The following is a 13144-nucleotide window of genomic DNA, read 5'->3' as shown; positions in this document are numbered from 1 at the left end:
AAGCTACAAAGATTAGGCACATAACAAAGAAAGAGGAGGAAGCTATTTTACTTTCAGAAACGTTACCTTTGCAAATGTAGGTGTTTCACTGGAATGGCTCATTAATTTACTTTGTAATTTAAATGCATTGTCATTAAAAAGAAATTATGAAAGCTATCCCAAGAAAGGAGGATAGAAGTACACAAGATAAAACAAACAAACAAAAAAGCCAGATATACAGAATGGAAGGACAAAGGCAAGCCTTAGTACATATCCCTTAGTTGACCAGGATGTATATTTTTAATTCAGTCAGACAGTATCACATTCTAGACAAACATTTATTTGGTACTGAAAAGCAGATGAAAATTTAAAAAAAATTAGAAAGATCCCATCCACCACTTGAAGAAAACTGAATGCCTTTCAAATCACCTTGGTATACTCAGAAGATAGTCTAGTGTGACACTCAGCTCATCCATACTTGTCTGTTCAAGGCATAATGGAATTGTCAGAATGAGGCCACTTCTTCTGTCCTTCCCTCCTATTTCAGAATGAGAAAGCAATTAGAAGATTAATGCAATGACTTTGAGGTAAATACTTTTTAGTTAAGTAGTCACAAAAGCAATCCTTAAAGTTGCTATGAAAATCTCAACTGACATTTCACCTCTCAGTTGTGAGGATTCATTCACCACATTGATATCTAAGATATCACCAACACTTCAGAGCATAGCCCATATCCACAGCTGTCACAGTTTTTCATCTAATACTTTCGATATAAACAACACAAACCAAGTGTTCCAGAAGCATTATTTTTGTATCTCTAGATGATGTTGTTAAGAAGGATCTCTTAGACCTTCTACACTACCAGCCCACCAGAAACCCGGTCAGCTTCCAAGGTGAACATGCACCCAAAAGCTCCAGCTGGAGCTCCTGGAAACACTAACAACACAAAGGAGGATTTTGTACCACACGGGCTGCCCATGGCAGGTACTCAAAATTGGTAATTCAGTCATCAAACACATAACTATTTCTAGCCCTACTTACAAACAGGTAACAATCATCTCTTTAAGATAAATAGTTCCAACCAGTTGCCTTAATCTTTCACATGCATTTTCAAACCTTTCTGGTAAAAATTACACAGACAACATTGGAACAGTAAGTTTTAATACAGTATCCATTTTATTAAGGAAACAAAACAATCACAACACATTTAAGCACATGTAGGAGTCAGTTACTAAACAATTTTCTCCATAATTTAGAAAAGCTGTACAAAGATAACTATACTCAAGGGTTTATTTGGGATGAAAAAGAAGGAAAGTAAATTTCCATAACCTGAGAAAGAACATCTTTCTTCTCAAATTGTGCAACTCACATTGTTAAAGCAATTAAATCATGCTTTTGCTTCATAGCAGTTTTTGAATAATGGTAGAGCTGAAGTTCTATCTAATCAGTAAGAACAACTTTTTACAGAACAGTAATAGCTGTGAAATAAGACAAACCACATGAGCACAGTAATGCTTGCAAGATGCATACACATACATTGACATAATTTGATAAGAATTCTCCCCATCCATGAGATGCAGGCAAGATAAGGAACAAACACTGCTTACACAACATATGTTGGACACTTAATTGCTACAGGTTTTTTTCCTTGTTTCCAAAGCTTTGCAAACTCTCCAAAGAGTTTTAAAAATCCACTGATACACACACATTTTCCACATCTTCATAAAGGACTGACTGCTTTCAGTCATCCATTGCAATAGTTGTGTTCCCCTCCCTTTGTCTTTTTTGGGAGAGAATTTTTGCTGGAAAACAGCAACACACTTTTTAATAACTGTATTTCTAAACAGAAGAATTAAAGAGTGGTGAGGTATGAGAAAGGACAAATGGACAGATGTTTTCTGCAGAAATTAAGAGGGTGTTTCAGTTTAAAGCAAGAGTTATTATAGATTGTCCATCCTTCTCTGTTTCTGAATGGCAGAAAGCCTGAAAATTGGAGTGAAGAAGTAGAGAAAAGGAAGGAAAAATACTTGGATTTAAACAGCATTTGCTGAACTGACTAAACAAAACACAACTCAACCCCCAAAAATATAATCTCTTGACATTTCATAAGAAGACCGCAACAATTATCTAAATTATTAGTTCCTTACAACTCATCTTGTGTAACAACTGACAGGTTTTCCCCCAGCTTGTAAACGTTGCTACACTGAAAATACATTTAAGTTAAGGAAAAGAACTTAGAGTATCACAAAAAAAATAAAATAATTAATTTTGCACCAAAGTGGCTGTTCAAGGTTTTTTTGCTGAGTTAGTAGTTTGTCTCTTTTTCCCTGCTATTTGTAATGACCTACCAGCAAGAAACCTACACAGCCATGGATTCTAAATCTGAGGAGACACTGCTCCATTAGAAACACTGTTTTGCTTCCAGAAAAAGGCAGGATCAATATTATTTGTACCAACTTACCTCAAAAAATGCCAAGAGATTTCAGCATATAAGCACTGCAGTATGTCTTCCTAAAATATTATTTTTCTGATGATAAGTTTTTAATCATTAGTATGTTTTTACTTATGAAACCATATGGAGTAAAATTGATTTAAAGAGACACGAACTAATGTCTCTGTCAAGTTCCTTTACTTACACTGAGGAACACTAAAAAAAACCTAGTGCATGAATCTTTACCATTCATTACATTAAAGCATCCATTAATACCAACCAATTCCAAAAAGGTCAAACCTACCTAGAAATATGCAGGTTCAGAAAGGTTCCTAACATTTAAAATGCACTCAATAAATTACTTTCCACTAAGAATGTTTGTATTTCAAAACGGATCAGGTAGATTTAATTGCAAATTGAAAATGCACTCTAGTTAGTGAAAATTTCCCCTTGCAGTAGAATACTGAACAGCCACCATACTACACATCTGCTGTTCCTGTGGAAGAAACTCCCCACTGGTCCCAGGCTTTAATGTGAATTGAGTTTTAGGGGTTTGCTTATTTGTTTTTAAACAGGAATTGTTTGATTTGCAATTGCTGGGAACAGCAGGCAAATTCAAAGCAAAACATTCTATCAACAAAAAGAACAGATTTTACTTCTTAAGTGACTGGAGCTGGCTAAACTAGACTAATTAAAAAAATAAACTAAAATAAACTAAACCAGAAGAACATTTAAGGCAACACTTCAATTTGTGAAGTTGACAAGTGTTCTGCAAGTTACCTACCTACAGTAAATGAGACCATCAAACACCAAGAACAAACACAGCTATCTATGACAGCAGTGAAACCAGGCAGCAGAGAATGTCATTCATCATTTCGAGTATTCTCTTCCTTTTTTTTTATTGGCATGGGGAGAAGAAAGTTACCTTCAAACTAAGATTCAAGAAGTTTTAATAAATAAAAGGATAATTACAGTGCATAATTACTTTCCTGAATTAACTACTTGGCAATAATCAAACTGTTGCAATGCATGGCTAATTCTGCTTCCACCTGTTTCTATGTTGGACAAAAGATGGGTAAAAAGGAAGGAAAAATTTTCTAAAGAAAATCCTGAAAATATTCACTCCGTATTTCTAAAAACACATTAAAAAAACCCAGAAAGTATTATTTTTGGATGTTTGCTATATTATCACTCTTTTATATATGGACTGACTTCTTGTCAACAACTTTTTGGGTTGAGTTACAGGCTACAGCAAAACCAAGTCCTAAATGCCAACAGCAATAGCTTGGCTACTAGATTAAAAGTTTCAGAGATTCTTTTGAAATGTGACAAAGCACTAACCAACAATATATTTCCGCTAAATACATCCAGCAAATACAAATAACCAATTTAAATATACCATCAAAATTATGCAGGGAGGAACCAGCTGAGGAAAACTGAAATCATACCTGAAAGAAAAGCCAATTTCTTTTTCAGAATGGGTAATATTACTGAAGCTTCCATTCTACTTCAGATAATTTTCACAGCTCTGAAACACAAGAAGTTAAAAGTTGTCAAACATGGGAAATCAAATGCAGTGTTTCACTACAGTGAGCACTGGACACAACACTTTTGTACTTTTCTGAAGGAAGCACAGAACATTGTAACCAAAATCCAAAGTATTGTAAAAACTTAAGAAAAAACATTATCATATGCCTTTATCCATGAGAATAATCAGTTAAACATTTCTTTCTTCTCAATGGGGGAAAACAAAGAATCCAACCACAGAAACCAATGCAGAACCTCAACCAAGGACACCAAGATAATTTATACAGAAGTCCCATTTCCCAATCTTATTAAACTGCAATTAATTTACAGGTAGATCATCTGTTTGCTCATTCAGATGTAAAATAAGTGCAAACAAGACTGCACTTCTGCACAGTCTCTCTCATATTACCAATATAATAATTCTCTAAATATGTTATGCTACATGTATGTCAGGACACTGCCATTATCTTGCCATTAGCAGGTCTTCATTTGAAGAAAAACATCCAACAGCCTGAATAACCATGTTTAACCTATACCTGGAAATGCTTCTGCTCCTTTTGCCTCCTTCCTACCCTCATGCCATTTTTATTGCATTGTGAACAGCAATTTACTGTGATTAAGCTTCTGCGTTTCGTTGACAAACCCATAGGATGCTTGAACTGCAACCTCCTCTTCCAGTCTACACGAAGTAGTAACTGGCATCTGCTTGTAACTTTGAGTTCACACTTGCACAAATCAATCCATTTAATTAAAAAACCTAATTCTGCACAAAAATACAATTCCGAGATATGCACCACTATCCAGTCAAAATAAAAAACAGATCAAGGTTTTTTTTTTTTTCTTTCATTCCAGACACAGGGCTTCAGACTACAACCTGGAGTTCTCCATCTGGATACTTCAGCATTCGTGCACACAAATAGAACGTTTTTTCCTGGCATGGGGGAAGTTAACTGAATCAAAACTATAAATGATCTAGGAGAAAAAAAACCCCAACAAACTCAGAGAAATCCAAATAGAGAGTCTGAGATAAAACAGAATAGTTATTCATTTTCATGTTAAAACAATGAGTTTCATCACAAACAAAAAAAAAGAATTATTATTATATTACTATAAAACAAAAAAAAAAAGCATTTCAGCAACTTTTTACTGTCTCTACCTGTTCCAATGTGTAATGTGTCACAATATTCACTCCAATCTCTAATCTCAAAATCTCCATATTTGTCATTTTTGCCAATTATGTAAATACACATTTAAAATGTTACAGAAGGAAACAAACAAATTTCAGTTCTTTCAGGAAACTGAGTCCCAAGACAGCCTGCACTTCAAACAATTACTCAGAAAAGCATCCTATTAAAGCTATCTTTATGCTTTGAACAAAAATTTTTATGTTATTTGTCGCATAAATCACAAAATTCAAGAATTACTCAGGCAATAATTTCTGTCTCTCAAACCACTCAGTGTAAGCTATTAAACTTTGACAGGACTTTTTTCTTATTTTTATTTTTTTTAGATGTCAGAAGTGTACCTGAATGATTCTTCCCTCTCCTCCCCAAGTTATATTTAAAAATTATTACAAATGCCTCTTTATTATAATCAAGGAGTAAAGTTCAAACCTACACACACTTTATCTTCATACTTTCTCATATGAACAAAAGTTTGCATCAACTTACTGACTCTGGGGAGATGTTTCTTTGCAGTTCTGAAAAGACCTATTTGTTTAATGTGAAAGCACTGCCTGGCTTTCTGCCATAGTAGTGGCACTGTCCATGGATCAAAATAGTTCTTTTATTCAGTATTTCCTGGAACCAAATGAAGCATTCTGTTCAGAGTGGAGGGAGGTGAGTCAGAGCAATTACAACAATTGCTGATCAGTCCAAACACCGGGCCTTTGTTCCAGAAACTCTTAAATTTTACAATTACCTCTCTTCTGTGAAAGCTCCATTGGGATTCATCTGGAAGAAAACTCATCAGAGCAGGCTATCAGAACATACCGGAAAAAAAATCTTTATGTTTAAAAAACAAGTTAAGCATCCTTTAACACTCCAGAGAATCTCAGGATGAATTAAACAAAATGTCTTTTTTTAATGTTGGAAAGTGAAACAATTTCAAGACAGCTGGCATCTACTTTCCACTGGGAGTTACCAAAAGGTACACTGCTTAAAAGCAGATCCAAGTGTATTTAGACCTACAAATAACATGTAAAGATTTTGATTTGTTTGGAGGAAGACAAAATGACAGGCTCTTAAAACTGTCCATCAAGCTCTCAATTTAGCATGAGGAAAGAATGATTTGCTGCTCAAAGTTGTACCACCGTTTAGCTGAAAGAAACAGATTCAGTGTCTATTCATTAATAAAAAACCCATTTGGACTCATTACACAGAAAAAAGCTACAGAAGAAAAACAAGCACTGAAGAAAACAGATTTCACTTGAGGAAAGTGAAATTCTTCAGAAGCTGCATTTTATCACTTCCAAAGACATAACTTTTATATCCTGGAATTTTACAGATACAAAACAAATTAAAGAGGTTAAATTTGTTTGCCGAATTTCAGAAATTGCCCACCTGCAGCCGACTTTACCAATTAAAATGCCATATGCCAAACTGTAAACCTTGTAGTTCTTTCATTTAACATGTTTCCTGCATACACACTGAAGAACCCCACTGGACTTGTTTAGAACTACCTAACCTTTCTGGTTTTTTAATCAGTATAGTAATGTCAGTCCCCAACAATGCATTCATTCTTTTGAGAATTTCCACAGAAAGGTGGCAACACTAAATTCACATAATATTTGTATTTCAAACCTAAATATCTGAAAGATGTTCCCGTGAAATAGAAAACTCTTCCAATCCCCTTGACAAGTAAAAACTAATACTACTTATGGAGAAAATTCTCTTAAATATTTAGACGAAAAATGTATATATTAAGGAGGGGTTGGGAGGTTGGGAAGACAGAAAACAAATAGTTTAAAAAATTACAGAACAGGTAAAAAGACAAACGATATTTCAGGCTGCACTCCAATGTGAAATCAAATTTTGGTAGGTTGCATACTCTGCCATTTCTAGGCTCTGGAAAGACCGTAAAGTACATTGTTTTACTCCATGAAGTCTAAAATTTCAGAAGTTCATTCAAAAAAAAAAAAAATCCACAAAATTCACACACAATAAGAACTATGAGTAACTTATCATAAAAGAGCAGAATTTTTGATGAATAAACAATATCACCTGCATTTTGTGCTACCCATCCTTAATGTCATTTCATTAAAAAAAAAAAAATAAGAACCAATGTCCAGACTCTGTTTAAAACCATTCTAAAAGTCTATTAAAGATAGAGGGCAGAGGGACAAGTTGACAGACTCCCATTGACTGGACGGATGGAAGTAAGATGTCAGAGAAAAGCTGCCCTGCAAGTAACAGGTGTTTTCTTTCTAAGCAGCCCAGTGGAAACCACTTATCAAAAATAATCAAACCAAATTCAGGCTTAATGAGAATTAATATTAACATGTTTATTCATATTCATTAGACCTGAAACATTTAATACTCTCAGTACATGGTACAAGGTCTTTAAATGGGTTAGACTGGTCACGAGCATCTGTTGCAAGTTTCAGAGAACGAGTACTTTCTTCATTCCCTTATCATGTATCACACAAAACTGTGTAGCTGGTCTGCTAACCACAGGACTAAAAGTAAGAAAAAAAATCTGGTTTCTATTTGCTGTTCTGCTATGAAATATACATGTGGCTTTCAGCAAGTCATTTATCCTTTTTAGTCTCCATTCAGTCCCCTCATCTAATTCTCTTTTTACAAGAGTATTGTGATGTTTAATTCATTAATGTTTTTGAAGACTTGAGAGATTAGAAGGAGCTCCACAAATCTGCCTATAAATAACCAAGCAGCAGATGGGCAGCTACATTCAAACTGTAGCAGCTTGCAAGTCCAGGCACAAACAATAGCACAAATAACAATAGACATTCTGAAGTACGAGGGAAAAAAAAGCCTCAAATCATACAGGATGAAAATACTTTTTCCTTTTAAATCAACTTCTGAATTGCAGATCTTCAAAATTAATAACTTCATGCAGGTTTTTTCAGACACTAACTTGAACCCACAAAGTCTTACTCCACTCTTTCCTTGTATCAGCTTAAAACAAGTTCATCTGTCCCACACAGAAATAAAACCCATGTGTGAAAGACAGAGAAAGCTGAATATCACAATTACCTATGTAGATTATTATTTCACCTTCCTTTAAAATTACATTAAAGGATGTCATCTCTCCCACAGTTAAGTTGCACTAAGAGAAAACACAAACAAAGGTGTCTCCGGGGTAACTTAAGAAACACAAACCTGCCCCAAAAAATAGGAAAAGGCTGTAAATATTCATTAGTTAATGCTGCCTTCAATTAAAAAGCACATGAAACTGAGCTACTCAGCTGGACAGTTTCAAAATAATAATAAAACATGACAGATGAATATCAGATTATGTACTCAAATGCAGTGTTTGACTTTTACCCTAACATATTACCAACAGCAGTAATAAATATTTAACATTAGAGCCCTCTAAGACCTCAGGAGAAAAGGTAACTCCAGATATTTAGGGAAGATCAAATTAAACTTTTTGCTTTTTCAACCACTTTTGTATTTTTTTTTACTATCTGTAAAAACTATCCATTAAAAAAAGCATACTTGAGTTTTATGTCTGATTTTGAAGTTGTACACAATGAAAATATTCCTGATCTTCTATAACCTGCTAATTCACAATACGTATTAAGAAAATAAAAACGACAGACTCAGTAGATTTCATGAATATGTAAGGTAGTTTAAAGCAAAATGCAACCACACAATGTCATTCCCATTACACATACACAGTTAGTGTAACTCAGTAACTTGCTATGGCAGATTGAAAACGTGCTCTCATTTAGGTTAAAGCTGGGGTTAACAGCGTGCTAGGCCATGATCCAAAAGCACATTGGCACGCCCATGCCAAATCTAAGCTTGGAAAAATTCCAATTCTTCTGCTCCATTTTCACCTGAAGGTTCGAGTCTTACCTCATAACAGCCTTTGTCTTTTAACTATAATTAACAATAGAATTTGGAAGAGCTGTCTGTTAACTACTTCCTCTATTTAACCCATCTTTCATATTTGTTTCCCACCCTTTTTTCAACTCCTCAACATTCTGTGAAAAGTGAAATAAAAAGATGAGCAACAAAAAAGTGATGAACAATATAATGAATAGCAAACCAGCAAATGGAGAACAGGTGAGTAAGAGGTTATGCCATCGTGCACCTGAGTTTTAACTTTGATCTCAGTGAACCATTCATTTCACAGAATGGCAGGGCTTTTCCTCAGACTTCAAGCAAAAGCCAGAGGGAGAGAAAAGAAGGAAGAGTACCAAGCACAGAAAAAAATATAACTAAGGATGTACAACAACATTTGCATGTACAGCTGTGAAACACAATACCAACACCTCAGTCTTTTCATACAACAAGGTCAACCACAGGATACTGTGCAGCAATTAGCACACTTCAAAGAAGAGCACTCCTTGGATTCACAGGCCATGTTCACAGACAAATACACACAGACGTTCATAATGATGCTACAACAGGTGACATACAAAATGATAGCTTGCTAGAGTTTTCTACCCTTTTCAACCTCAGTCCAAGCCAAACACACATGGTCTATGCTAAGTTACAGCAGCTTTTAGGCTTCTTTAATCTAGAATAGTAGAGAAAATAGGTTACAGGTTTTGGATGCATCTCCATATTCCCTTTTCTGTCATATTTACAGTGAGAGACACCATATTAACCTTCCTGCAGAACCCTACCGCTTGCCCTTGTAGGGTGTTACACAGGCAAGAGAAGACCAATCTACCCTCCCTCCCTTGCAACAGGCAGTCGAACCTTGCAACCAGAAGCTGCAGTCATCTAGTATAGCCCCAACTCATTTAACACTATCAAGTTACCACAGAATACACAAAATTATGAAATTTGAGAGGCTTCTTCTTCCACCACTTTCTACATAGCAATAGGTCAATTGAAATGCTACGTTCAAAGCACGGCCGAGACATTTGCTCTTCTTTGTCACACTTGCCTAAGACCTATTAAAAAAAAAAAAACAACTTATGCTTACCTCTTAAAATTTTACTTAGTCAAAAGTCATGTGGAAATAATACAGAAATCAAACAGATTGCAAATTATCCCACAGAAACAGTTTTTGAGTCATAGGTTGTGGGGAAGAAAAATAAGCAACAAACAGTAAAATCCAAATATATACTCCTCTTCAAGCTCCCTCTATTCAAACAAACAAACAAAAAACCTCCATCAAAACAAATAAGTCTTAAATGCTTGCAAAAATGAATATCTTATCACCAGTTCTTTAAGGAACTGTCCAAAACCAGCTTGTGATGAGAGATCAGAGAGCTCTTCTGCCTTCAGTACTTCATAAAAAGAACTAAGGCAGTGGGAGGAACGAGATTGGACAGTCCAGGCCATAAGCAGCCAAATCAAAAGACAAAGTCAAAGACAAACAGCTGTACTGATGAGTACAACTGCTGGCAGTCTGGTGCAAATGAAAACACACTTTCCTCTGGGGTGCAAGATTAGAACTTCTTGTTCCTTTTATAACACTTACATAAGAAAACAATCTACAGCTTCATAACAATACACGTATTCGGCATTGGCTACAAGTGCATATGGCTCAGGGCCACAGGAGTCACTTCTCAGCTCAGTATAGTGACACTCAATTGAACAGAAGCAAAAAGAAATACTGTTCTAAACTGAGAGCCATCTTGAGTGGCAGGGGTATGAAAAGAAAAGTAAGGTGTAGACAAAAGTGTAGCAGACACAAAAGCAGTCCTCCTTTAGGTGGAAAAAAACTGACACAAAATAAGAAGAAAACAAACAAGGGACTAATAAAAAGACTATTTATAAATCTCTAAAACTTTGGGTTTGATACATGACCAAAAGATTTCCAGCTCTAGAGTAAGATTTTGTGTGGACCTTGAAACATCCTGCACAATTTGCTCTACATCAAAAAATCAAATATATTACAGTTGTGTGTTGCCTCCTCCTCAATGCACAAGGTAGACACAATGAGGATAATAATAAAAACTCCTTCATATGGAATAAATAAATAACTTGCGAATTTTGCTAATGTTAACCAAACATGAAAGTACAAGAGATTGAAATATATCAGATCTGGTACATAAATATCTTGTTCATATCTTTAAGATTCTAAATGTTTCAGAAATACATTAATTCGCTATTTTACAAAGTAAAAATCATTATCTGAGCTGTCCTTGAACTAGTGTGTGCAAGAGAAATAAATCTTGCCTTCACTTTGACGAATGTCTTCAGTTTTTTTACTCAGGATAAAAATTCTGAACATTTCAACTGCAAATCACAAATTTGCCACAGCAACCACCTGGGGTAACCACAGCACCTCTCCCTCTCTCCTACCCCTTCAAAATAAAACATGTAGCATTCCACTACCGAAAAATAAACAAATAAATGGTCACACGCTTCAGAGGACGTAAAATCAAGCTTTCTAAACTGCTACCTGCAGCATCCTGCATAGATGCAACACTTATACACTTTTCAGTTACACTATTTTCTAGGGTCAAATTAGAATGCAAAATGAAAGAATTAGCAAACAGAATGCCAGCACAGAGAAAACAGACAACCTGCATTGCGGGTATACTGATTAGAAAGAAAGCATAACTTTTACCAACACCAATAAGTAGACAACCCTTGGCAACTTTCATCTATGCATTATGTGTCCATCCTGATCCTTTCCCTCAAGAAGGGGATTTATTTTCTCAAGTTCGGTCACAGATATTGTTTAGTGAACAAAACATCAAATTAATATCAAATTCATTTGTCTTAGTCTTTCAACACAATTTTTCTTGGCCTTACTTGGTCTGGTCAACACTTATCCTTCATGATACCTCTCTAACATCACATCTCAAATACAACTCTGCCAACATCATAGATGTTTATCTTGGCTCTAAATTCTCATGTGCCTACTTCATCTACCTCCCCTGAATCATTGATTCTGCAAAGCCCTAAGTCATACCTTCATCTCCTCTTAACTATTGTAATTTCCTTCTTAATGGGTTCTTTATGTCTCAGCATTCCAAACTTCAGCTTGTCCAAAATGCAGCAGTTCATCTTCTCACCTGAAAACAGGAAAACAACACTCCAGATTGATTTTAACTTGCTTCCTTGTTTAGAGTCTGCTGTAAAGTTACTTACTTCAAAAATCTCTCACTCTTAGTCTTAAGAGTAAAAAGCTTTGCCAATGCATTTTTGTATTTGCTCAATCAATGTGCTCAAGTCTCTCATTTATCTTCCAACACAAGCTTATCAACACCATCAGAGCAGCAACAATTACCTCCATGCTTTTAAAACTTCTTTCCTTCCTCTTACCCACAACCACAGAACCCTCTTAAAATTAGAATTCACTTATCTCCGGTCTTATGCTTAAGCATCCTCTAATATATTTACAGACACTCCTCTCTTTGTGAGACACCAACACCACACGAGACACAGTAACACAGGCTGCACTGAGGGCTGCACAAACCACGTAACATAACTCCAGCTTTGGTTATGTTATAGTACCTTTTATAGATTTTTTTTTAAAAGTCACAAAATGAAAACAAAGTAAAGCAAGTAACTTAATGAAGGCACGAGATAAAACCTAAATAAGTTTTTACAAAACCAACTGCAAAAATATTGTTCTACGTAGTCTATTCACCAGTGTCAAAGCTTCATAAGGACCAAATACAAAGAAATGAAAATTGTAGAGATCTCATTTTTGGAAGAGATTTATCTTACTCACCATTGGTACTGGAATGCAATGTCTGTTAGCGTTACAAGTTTGAGTTCCAGATCCCAGATTCTGCAAATTCAAATGAAAAAGTATTTGACTATATTCTTAGATTTTAATACTCAATCTAAGACTTTATTTCCTTGGAGGCTGAAAACAAGGGTTTCTTACAGAGCTACATGATAGGGGAGTCAACATTTCCATTATATATTCATAAATACTTGTACACTAGGCATTTGAGTTTAGTGGGACAGCAGGAATCCAATACTTCCTACCAAAACATATGGTAGACATCAACATTGTTTACAATTAGCAGGCAATGCTCCTGAGGCAGCACCGGAAGCAGCGGGAAAGTAACAAGAACCAGAATCCTTTCAGTCTGCTTTC

The 13144-nt window shown here is 35.4% G+C and overlaps 1 protein-coding gene across 4 annotated transcripts in view; it reads right to left on the bottom strand.

The window, feature by feature from the left end:
* The window catches only part of SESTD1 (SEC14 and spectrin domain containing 1), a 51561-nt gene extending 38692 nt beyond the window's left edge, over nucleotides 1-12869 (bottom strand). For 2 of the 4 annotated variants that reach the window (XM_027636737.1, XM_027636740.1), the window contains exons 1-4: nucleotides 12770-12869; nucleotides 12005-12107; nucleotides 3859-3938; nucleotides 409-517 (exon numbers count right to left, since the gene is read on the bottom strand). In XM_027636737.1, coding sequence (XP_027492538.1) covers nucleotides 409-517; nucleotides 3859-3913 — 164 coding nt within the window. In that variant the 5' untranslated portion in view covers nucleotides 3914-3938; nucleotides 12005-12107; nucleotides 12770-12869. Of the gene's footprint in view, nucleotides 1-408; nucleotides 518-3858; nucleotides 3939-9545; nucleotides 9567-12004; nucleotides 12108-12769 lie in introns of those variants that run through there. The other 2 variants (XM_027636738.1, XM_027636739.1) reach the window with 2 other exon arrangements.
* Nucleotides 12870-13144: the final 275 nt, after the last annotated feature.

This window comes from Corapipo altera, unplaced genomic scaffold, assembly GCF_003945725.1.
Source record: "Corapipo altera isolate COAL_440 unplaced genomic scaffold, ASM394572v1 45, whole genome shotgun sequence".
Taxonomy (NCBI): domain Eukaryota; kingdom Metazoa; phylum Chordata; class Aves; order Passeriformes; family Pipridae; genus Corapipo; species Corapipo altera.
This window is presented reverse-complemented; position numbering and strand designations above follow the sequence as displayed.